This window comes from Heloderma suspectum, chromosome 3 (assembly GCF_057233095.1).
Source record: "Heloderma suspectum isolate Gila_16-S chromosome 3, 16-S_ref, whole genome shotgun sequence".
Lineage (NCBI taxonomy): Eukaryota > Metazoa > Chordata > Lepidosauria > Squamata > Helodermatidae > Heloderma > Heloderma suspectum.
This window is the reverse complement of record NC_139460.1, coordinates 285,361,221-285,371,713: the sequence shown is the minus strand read 5'-3', so window position 1 is coordinate 285,371,713 and position 10,493 is coordinate 285,361,221. Positions and strand designations below refer to the sequence as shown.

The 10,493-nt window shown below is 46.9% G+C and overlaps 1 protein-coding gene across 1 annotated transcript in view; it reads left to right on the top strand.

Annotated features, from left to right (window-relative positions):
• Positions 1-10,493, top strand: part of DNER (delta/notch like EGF repeat containing) — a 234,016-nt gene continuing 223,523 nt past the window's right edge. Inside the window, exon 1 of the mRNA XM_084842030.1 lies at positions 1-505. Within this exon, the coding sequence (XP_084698156.1) occupies positions 236-505 (270 nt within the window). The 5' untranslated portion in view covers positions 1-235. The remainder of the gene's footprint in view (positions 506-10,493) is intronic.

The window sequence follows — 10,493 nt, the reverse complement described above, 5'->3', positions numbered from 1 at the left end:
CGCTCCGCGCGCTCCGGGCGCCGCGCTAGGCGGGAGCGCCCTCTGCCGGCTGCTGGCGCCGGCGCGTCGCCCGGCCGGCCACTCCCTCCCCAGCCCCCGCCCGCCCGCGCGCGCGCTGCCGGAGCCGGGGAGCCGCATCCGCCGCCGCCGCCGCCGCCGCCTCTCCTCGCCGGTCGCCGGAGCGCCGAGACCCGGGCGCGCTGCGCGGCTTGCTCCAGGGGCCGCCCGCGCCAGGATGCTGCCCCGCGCCGCCCCGCTCCTGCTGCTGCTCCTCGGCTTGGCCCAGCGCCGCGCCTGCCTCGCCGGCCCGGCCGCCGCCGCCGCCGCGCCCCTCGACGGCGCCGCGGACCCCTGCCTCAGCCAGCCCTGCAGGAACAACGGCACCTGCTCGACGGCGCTGGCCAAGCTCCACGCCGTGCCGCGCCGCCTGCCGGCGCTTTTCCTCTCGCCCCAGCCCGCCTATCGCTGCGCCTGCCCCCCGGGCGTCACGGGCACCGACTGCCAGGTAAGCGCGGGGAGAGAGACGCCCCGGCCGCCGCCGCCGCCGCCGCCGCCGGCCAGTGAGCGGCCCTCCGCGCACGCCGGTCCGAGCCTTTGCAAGCGCCCGCCTGCCCTGGCGCGCGCCTCCACCTGCCATTTCTCCTGATCCTCGGTCTTCCGTGTCAGCCTCGGAGCCTTTTCGGTTCCTGCCGCCCATTCCATCTCCCTTGTCACCCGTCCCCGGGTCTCCATCTGCCCATCTGGCGGGTCCTGGCTTCGTTCGTTCGTTCCTTCCATCGCCTTCCCGGTGACGGCAAGCGCTTCTAATCCGTCTCCGTGCGTTTCCCGTCTTCGCACTCACGGGCGATCGGTCTTGCATGCGGTTGCTTTCATCTGATGTGGGCAGTCGTGCCTTCACCCGTGGCTTAAGTTCACCCCTTTGTGCAGATGATTCCCTGGCTGACCGCCGTCACTCCAGTTTGCATTTCGATTCGGTGTTATACAACTGTTTCGATGTCTTTGCATTGCAATCTCTCTTCAGCCCCTTTTTGCAAAGGGTCACACAGCAACACAAACGCTAACACAAGGAGACATTTGCAAGGATCCATGCGTCTGCTGTCAACGCTGTGCGTGTGTGTGCGTGTGTGTGTGTGTAGAACAAGGGCAAACGCCCGAGTGCTCAGGCTGAAGGGCATGTTGAGCACATTCACTAGGCATCCGGGTCTCCCCCTCCCCCCTCCATAGCTTTCCCAGGTATGTTGTACTTCTATGAGATGCTTCCTAAAGCTGAACTTGGTTCTTCTTTTAAGCATCGGGGGTTTTGTGTCATCCGAATTACAGTACCTTTCAAGGATATTGGAAACCGTTGGTTGACTTAAACTAGAGTTCTAATTCTGTTCTGCCCAAGGTTAAATCTGAATGTTTTGGTGCTTCTTTCTGTTGCTCTCCCCACCCCCTTCTCTTAGAGAACTATATCAGTACTTGTATTTATAGATGTTTCTAGTGATGAATATACTAGTGGGGCTTGTCACTCTCTGTGAGATCAGGTTTTGCTTTCTATTTACGAAGAATACAATTAATACTGAAAATGTCTTTGAAAGGTTTTGTTCATAATCCCATTTTGATCTGTTAGGGGTTTTGGAACACAGAGCTTTTAATCTTTTCCACTTCTGTGAAGAAAGAAGCTTATTTATATGAAGATTTTTAAATGGTGTACTGATATACCCTCCATGAAAAAAAGAAGGTCATGTTGGTTATATTTAATCAGATAAGACTGCCTTAGGCTGCATTCCTGCACACACTTACTTGGAAGAAAGTCTCATTGTACTAAGAGGACTTGCTTTTATGTGCATAGGCTTGGGTTTTTAATCAAGTAGACAGATTTTATGGTATGCCTTTAACATGGCAAAAAGGTCTGCGACCCTACCCCCACTTGCACTGTTACATTAATCAACTAAAGCTGTAGTTTCTGTGAATGCAGGGAAGAGGAAATAGTCAGACCGTTTAAAAAATAATTAAAACACAAATGTTGCATGTAAAGCTTGCTATGGAATATTTTATGAAAGAGACTAGAAGAAAGTTGTGTGTGTGTTTTTCTTGGAGTGCCTCTCTTGCTTGCCTTCAGCAGTACAAGTCAGTTGCAGATTGTGTAGAATCAACGAGATTTAAGTGAATTAAAGGGGATAATTTTTAACCAGCTTAACTGTCTTGTTAATAAGAAGTTGACTATAAGCAGGCTTTCTTGTGTGCTAGGAGAGAGAGAGTGTGTTAGTTAGTTAGTTAGTTAGTTGCATGGATGCTGCTGTCTGCTGGCAGTTATATACGGTGGTATCCATGACAAAGATAAATGGTTCCTTTAAATGCCAGCAAAGTGTATTGCTGGTTTGCAAAGGCTTGGGGAAGGAGTTGTATCTGAAAATTTGTGCGAGGGGGGGAAATGTAATAATTAAGTCATAAAATGCCTATGAATGTTTCATCTGAAATTCCTAAGCTTTTTGCTACATGGATATTTGACCAACCAGCACAAGATGATTAATATTCAGTCATACTTATGACTGGAGATGAACTGAGCAGTTTAGTTCAGCATAAGTCAAGGAGACTGCTTAAACCATCTGTATAGAAAGAGCAAGTGTTAATACTTGGCAGTTAGTATAGATAAACCTTATTAATGCTCTGTATTGTCCTAAATTCATCTTATCACTATAGTACATTGGAAAAAATGAGTAACGGTTATTCATCCTTGAACATTTCAGTAATTTAAAGCCACTTTTTTGCATTGGAGTGAAATTAATCTAATTATCCTGGTCTTCACTCACTTCTCAAATACACTTAATTTTATACTCTAATCCTAAACACATTACATGGAAATCAGTGGGAATTGCATCTACATCACAAGCCAGTAATAAGCACATTTAGGCTGCAATCCTATACACCAGCTTCCCCCAGTGTGTGCCCTCTAGATTTTTGGACTACAACTCATAAGAACATAAGAACTGTGGCTGATGGATTTGAAATACAAAACTTCTGAAGGGCACCAGCTTTGGGGAGCTTGCTATACACATTTATCAGTGGGAGTATGTCTTATTGAATTTAATGGAGCTTACCAGCAGAGTAGACACATATAAGATTGCACTGTGGAGTTCTTTACTTTAAGCTAGAGTTAAGCATACATTTAAATCTTCCCATTAAAATAATGGGTTGGATCCAACAGTGTTGTTCTAGCAGTGGAAAGGAGACCACTGGCGGAATGGATTTCCCCACCCACTGCACACACCAAATCAGCTCTGGAGGGTTGGGGACCCCCTGGAGCTGATTTTGGATGTGCTGGGGGCAGGGAACTGCAGGGGGAGAAGAGGATGGGGAAGTCCCATTGCGTTTGCCAACCCAATGGTCCCAGTCAACCTTTTTCAGCAACTAGTTGTACGTAACAGCTGGTGGCTTTAGGTTCAGGTGCATATCCCTGTTTCCACTCAAAGGCACATCTAGCGTATTCTGTAGGGCTTGGATAAACATCATAATACAAATAGAAAAGCTGGGTGGGCATCCAGATGCCCATCCACATCTGCAGTGTGTGTAAAAGTCTTGTGGATGGATCTCTCTTACAAATTAGCGGTGACTCTAAGTGCTTTTAAAGTAGCTTTGGCTGGATAATGTTCAGTGTTAGATTGTAAAAAAACTCCACTGTACACCTCCAAATAGAAATTTAGGAATAGATTAGATGGATTTTGCTTATTTAGGCTAAATTTGTCCCAGATTAGTATGAAGCAGTGGAGGCTGGTGGCTCCATCAGTGGGGCAGTGGATCTGCTCTGGGTTTCCGTCAGAATCAGTCAGAACTTGGATATCTCCTTTAGAGTTCTGATTGAGATCCAGAGCAGATTCACCATCCCACTGACAGTGGAGCCACCAGACTCCATTGGCATGATGTACGTTGACATACAGGCAGAAGAAAGTCTGACGTATTAGGCTATTGATGGAACAACTACAATAATGATAAAGGTTTTTATTTAGCAGAGGATGAAATCTTAAAGGCAGGGATTTCAACCTTACTGGAGTCATTTGACAGGTGAATGTTTAAATGCACATTCTTTTTTATTTCTATAATGGAATTATCAGATTATAATTTGCTTTGCAGTTCTGGAGTTGGACTTCAGAGGAAGACACAATTTCAGCTGTGTCTAGAATTTTGGTAGTTAAAACAAAGCACTCTGCAGTAGGATTGTTAATATATCACAGCTGGAAACTGCTCAGAATTCTCTTAGCAATGTATTAACTGTAGCAATTGTGGTACACTTCACACAGCACTGTTATTGTTAGTAGAAATAAGAACACACAGTATGTGTTCAAAAATATTTAAATATGCAGCTCTCTTCTATCACTGTGGCCAATTCACCTGAATATTTTGGTTTTTTAAGTCTTAAGAAATCAGTTGCTATGGCAAATTCATATAACTTCTTGCCTCTTTTGGGCGTGGTGGTGGTGGTGGTTGATAGAAAGTGTACATTTATAATTGTGTACCAACAAGACAAGTAACCCTACCCTTTAAAAAACAAAAAAAGAAAAGCCATATGACATATGTAAAGAGCCAAAACTGTCACACACTGTACCACCATAATTGGAAGTTTTCATTCCAGTGCCATGTTTTCTGTCTATATGCCTCAGCAGGAATGCTTTAAAAAAACAGTACAGTACAGTTGAGATGGGCAGTCTTGTCCCAGAAGGGCTATATATGGAGGAAGGTGCATGTGTGGAGGAAAAGAGATTGTGCTGGAATTGGCCCTAAGTTGCCTGAAAGAGCAGTTATTATATACTTGCATGCAGGGCTTCTTATGGCATCCTCTTTAGCTCAGCATGCTCGCAGAACGCACATAAGTGGCATGCTTCCCGCTCAGCCCTTCTTCCAGCAAAACCTTGCATGCTGACTCCCGCGGGCTCAGTTTGCAACTCAGGGAGCACCTGACTGTGAGTCCATGAAACATCTTTTGTGTGTGTGCTTCCCCTCCCCCACAAACAGGCTATTTGATACTTCAGAAGTCGTGCTCTGCGCACAAAGAATGGCCATAGCTCAGAGACAGGGCACATGCTTTGTATGCAGGTAGACCCGGGCTCAGTCGCTGCAATAAGCCAGTTGAGAGATCTCAGGTAGCTGGACTGGGAACACCTTCTCCTGAAACCTCAGAAAGTCACAGCCAGTCAGAACAAACCATCCTTGGCTAGATGGAATAGCAGACTATATATGTCAGTTCCATCATCTTCCATTAAAAGCTGGTATATATTAAACATTTAGTGTGTGTCTGCTTTTATCTTACAATATGTGAGGTAGCTATTCTTTTCTTTATTGCTTACTTAGGGCATTTTATACACTGCCTCTTGGCTATGGCATTCATAGAATCATAGAATAGTAGGGTTGGAAGGGGCCTACAAGGCCATCGAGTCCAACTCCCTGCTCAATGCAGGAATCCAAGTCAGAGCATCCCCGACAAATGGCTGTCCAGCCTCGTCTTGAAGGCCTCCAGTGTGGGAGAGCCCACCACCTCCCCAGGTAATTGGTTCCATTGTCGTATTGCTCTGACACTCAGGAAGTGTCATTTATAATTGTGTACCAACAAGACAAGTAACCCTACCCTTTAAAAAACAATTTTTTTTTAATTTTTAAAATTAAAAATTTTAATTTTTTTTAAATTTTAAAAAACAAAAAATTCAAGATTCTTTACCATTTAATACTAAAATAAACATGTGTTACAAAAGTCAAAATAGTAGGAGCAGACGTGTCTCAAGCCCGTTAGTGGTCTGTCTTCTCAGAGCTTTATGGGATGAGCTCCTTGGCTGGGCTTCCTCCTTCTCCTGCCTTTGGGCTGGTTTGCATGATCACCACAGCCCACTGTAGCTTATTTAAGCCACAGAGAGTTGCAGTGCATGTCAGTGGTCATTGTGAATATTCAAGCCATGGTGGGTGGTCACCATGGCTTATCATGTCATGCGAACCCAGCGAGGGTGGGTTATGCGAGGGTTAAACAAACAGTTTAAAACAGTCCAAAGGTTATTTAACCCTCACATAAGCCACCCTTGCCAGGTTTGCATGACACAATAAGCTATGGCAACTGCCTGCTGTGGTTTCAGTATTCAAAATGGTCACCCGCATATTCCACAACCCACTGTGGCTTAAATAAGCCATGATGGGCTACAGTCATTATGTGAACTCGGTCAGTCTCTCAGAGCACACAGATCTCGGATTAGCTCCTGGGAAAGGTGGCAGGTGGCTGTCCCAGCTGGACTCTGATTTCTCTCAGGCCATTAGTTGTCTCCCCAGGAGCCAATGGGCAGTGATGTGGTGGTAAATCTTGATGTCCAGGTGGACATTATGACAGTCCCCATAGTTACGACCCAAGGTAGAGTCCCAAAGCTCAGACAGCTGTGTTGATCCACGTTAACAAACCACTCCAAGCAGTTTTCATCTCTACCAGGAATGGGTCTTTTGTAATGCCTAATTGCCCATTCAAGAGCAAGCCTCTTCAGAATATTTTACATTACAATAGGGAACAATATCTTGTTACTGGGAAAATTCATTCCCCCTCCCCAGCAGGGGTGAGAATCGTAGCTATGATTCTGCAGCATGATTCTGAGTCAGTCTAGGTCTTACTTGGTAGAACGTGGGTAGGGGAGCATGTGACTGCTGGTTTGATTCCATCCAGCCCATCGGGCTCTCCAGACCCAGTGGGCACAGGGCTCTTCAAGCCCACCAGACCCTACAACAGAGGTAGGCAACCTTTCTGGACCCATGGGCACGTTTGGCAATTTTAGAAACTGTCCTGGGCACCACCACAAAATGGCTGCCTTAGGAGGTATGGCTAGTCACAAAGAGCAATTAACCTACCCAGAGTAAGTCCAAGGCAGAGGTGGGGTCTGAGCCCCCAAACACATTAAATAACATCTTTAAACTTATACTTTTCAGTGCCAATGGAAACTTCTTTGTTAATTTTTTTTTAAGTGGGAGGGGTTGGGCACCTTGGTGGGCACCGAGGAAGCTGACTGGAGGCACACTGGTGCCTGTCCCTGCTCTATAACCTCCTGTGGGCAAGCCATGGCATTTCCCAATTGGGCAGGCTGGCGTGCATACCAGCAGAGACGTGGAGACAGCAGCAGCGGCAGCAGCAGTGGCGAGGAGATACTTTGGCTGCTGCTGCTGCGCTTCCTTCTCCTGCACTCGCTATTAGGAGTGTGCGTGCCTGGTGCTGCTGCTACTCCAGAGGCTGGGCTGGGGCAGGCAGGTGAGAAAGCAAGCAAGATGGCCACCCTCTCTTCTTTCTCCTTTGGTGAAACGCTACTGCCACATGCTGCGCCTGACCAGGGCAAGAAAGAGGAGGTCAGGCCTAACATCAGGAAAAACTTCCTGACTGTTAGAGCAATACGACAATGGAACCAATTACCTAGGGTGGTGGTGGGCTCTCCCACACTGGAGGCGTTCAAGATGAGGCTGGACAGCCATCTGTCAGGGATGCTGCATTGAGCAGGGGGTTGGACTCGATGGCCTTGTAGGCCCCTTCCAACCTTACTATTCTATGATTCTATGATTCTATGCTCTGACTTGGATTCCTGCACTGAGCAGGGGGTTGGACTCGATGGCCTTGTAGGCCCCTTTCAACCCTACTATTCTAGTAGGCCCTACTATTCTATGATTCTATGATTCTATGATGTGTGTGAAAGATTCTGATCATCCGGTCTGTGCAAGTGTTAGCAAAGAAGCAGAGACTGCAGTGGTCACAGCGAGCCCTAAGCTGCGGTATTATGGCAACTTTGGGTTCAGGGTGACTGGAAGCTTCTTCTCGACAGAGGTTTTCCAGAGAGGAAAGTGGGGTGCGAGTCTGAGGAGAGCTTAGAAGTTGTCAATCAGGCTGGCTGAATGCTGACCTGATCCATGCTTTCAAATGTGTCCTTCTTGGGCCATTGACCAACAGAAAAACAAATTGGGCCCCTGATTGTTCCCCCCCCCCCCCGTGTCAATAGTTCTCAATTTAGAAAAAAAGTGCTCCACCACTGTGGTAGAAGGAGTAAGGTCCCCCGGGCTGTTTCCTTTCGTGATTGTCCTCTAGTGTTGCTAGCGTCTCTCCTGCTTTTCCTCCTCCCAACTGCATGCAAGAGCAGCAGAAAACAAGGAACGCAAACCACAGAGCCAAGACTTCTTTGTTGCTTCTCTCAAGGAAAAGCAGGACTGCTGTGATGACAGTGGGCGGGCGGCAATGGTGGCGGCTCTCTAGGCAAGGGAGGCAGGCACCTGTACTGTCTGCCTGAGCTGGCCCCCTCTAAGAGAGGTGGAGGCTGGTGGCTGCACTGACCTCAGAGCCACCAGCCTCCACTGTCTGAAAACACATACAGTGTTGGATCCAATGTTGGCCATCCATCAGTGGAATGGAAACTGCTGGCGGAACAGAATTTCCTTCCCCCGTGCTGTCCCCGCTCCCTCCGAATTTTGCTTTGGAGGGTTATAGGATCCTCTGGAGTAGATTTGGGGTGTGGGGTGGGGAAGAGAGGGCATGTGGAAGTCTGCTCACACAACATTGGTGAAGACTTTTACCATTATGGGGCCTTTTTAAGAGCCGGCTTAAAAATGCCAGCTCTTAAAAATGTGAGGACTGTTGCTTGAGCTCAGAGGATCTGGGGAACACTTACTCTGAAGTAGACATTTCTCTTGATGTGGATGGGACAGATATACATGTATATGTGCTGAGGCTTGAGTCCCAATGCAGATCCTGGCTAGCAGAAAGTGATCCTTTGGTTTTAGGGGAATATCTTCCACTGACAGCACAATCCTGTACATGTCTACTCACAAGTAAGCCCCACTGAATGCATTGGGACTGACTGCCAGATAATTGTGTATAGGATTTCTCCCTTAATGTGCTAAGCTGTGTAATCCTGGTCGTTTATCACCATTTAAAAGGAGTTATTTTTTCCTCTTATTTCTAATTTACTTTCCAAACAATGTTTGGTTCAAAGCTTGTTCTGTTTCATTAGTGTTAAAACCTGTCACTGAAATTTTCCAGTTTGAGTTCATGTAGCAGATCCATCTGTTACATCTTGATTTATTCATAGGAGAAGGCTGCGCAGTTAATGGACATCTTTAACTTTGTTTTGCTGAATGCTTAGCTCTCTCAGCCTTCTGTGGTCTGGTTGGTACAGGCACTGAGGCCTCCTGGATTGATCCAGAAAGAATGATTTCCTACAGCTTTCCATATTACTAGCATTTGTCTTTAGCCTGCAGTCCTCCAATCATGTGCTCCATGACACTGAAACAGTGGTTGAAAGTAAAGGAGTTTGAGGATGGGGCTGTAATCGGCCCTTGCTCTTTTTGTTTTTCTCTAACTTGTCCCGCAGACAGATGGTACACCCTTGCTGTTTGTTGCAGTATGTGCGTTCTGCCTTGTGCATTTTACAAAGAATCAGATGTTAACAGTGCACAATTCTTAAACAGATTTACTTTGCCAGGCCACCTGTCAAGATTTCAGCTGAACTGTTTTCCAAGAGACAACTGGTTTTATATATTACTCGACCAATAGCTGCTTTGCTTCAGCAGCGTTAAGAAAATGCTGCAGAGTTGCTAAATGAAGGGTGTGGTTCGTGTCTTGTGGGCATCAATTCTTCATCACATTGATTCATAGAATCATGTGACTTGGGGGGCAGGTGTAGTCAGAAAGACTTGAATGCGGCATCATGGCAGGACCTGATTAAGTCTATGGACTGCTGGGATCTAAGCCTTGGAGGGTGTGAAAAAGGTGGAAACAGCTGGAAGCTGAAGGGAGTGGAACAGGGATGGGGAACGTGTGGCTCTCCAGATGTTGTTGGATTGCAACCAGTGGTATTGCTAGACACAAAGATTTGGGGGCCAGGCCCACAGGACACAAATCTGGATAAAATCTGCATATGCTAAGTTATATCTATATATGCAAATTTAGAAATATTTATTATTTATTTATTAATGTATTTTTATTTCATTTCTATACCGCTTAATAGCTGAATCTCTCCAAATCATCTCAAATAAAATAAAATTTTCAATTAATTTACAGCCTGACCCAGATCATCCCAAATCAATGGAACCCCCACCCCCCAAACCTTAGTTGCCATGCAGGGGAAGATTTTGGGGGATATGTGTGTTCTAGCGTGTGGGAAGAGTGGAATTAACCCTTTCCCCCCTCACACAGCTGCAATTCCCCTTGAAAATTGCCTCCTGCATGACAATTAGGCTGAGGGGGAAAAAAAAAACCCTTCCATTGGCACCAATGGACTCTCAGGGCTCTGTGGAATAGATCTGGGGTCCTAGGAAACAGATTTGGCACCAGGGCTCCATTGGCCCAGGCCTAGCAATGCCCTTGCCTGCAACTCCCATCATCCCTCACCATTGACTGTGCTGGCTAGGGCTGATGGGAGTTGCAGCCCAATAACAATGGGAGGGCCACGCATTCCCCATCACTAGAGTGGAAGCTGGAGCCTGGAGGGCAGCAGGTCTTACTCTGTGAAGCAGAC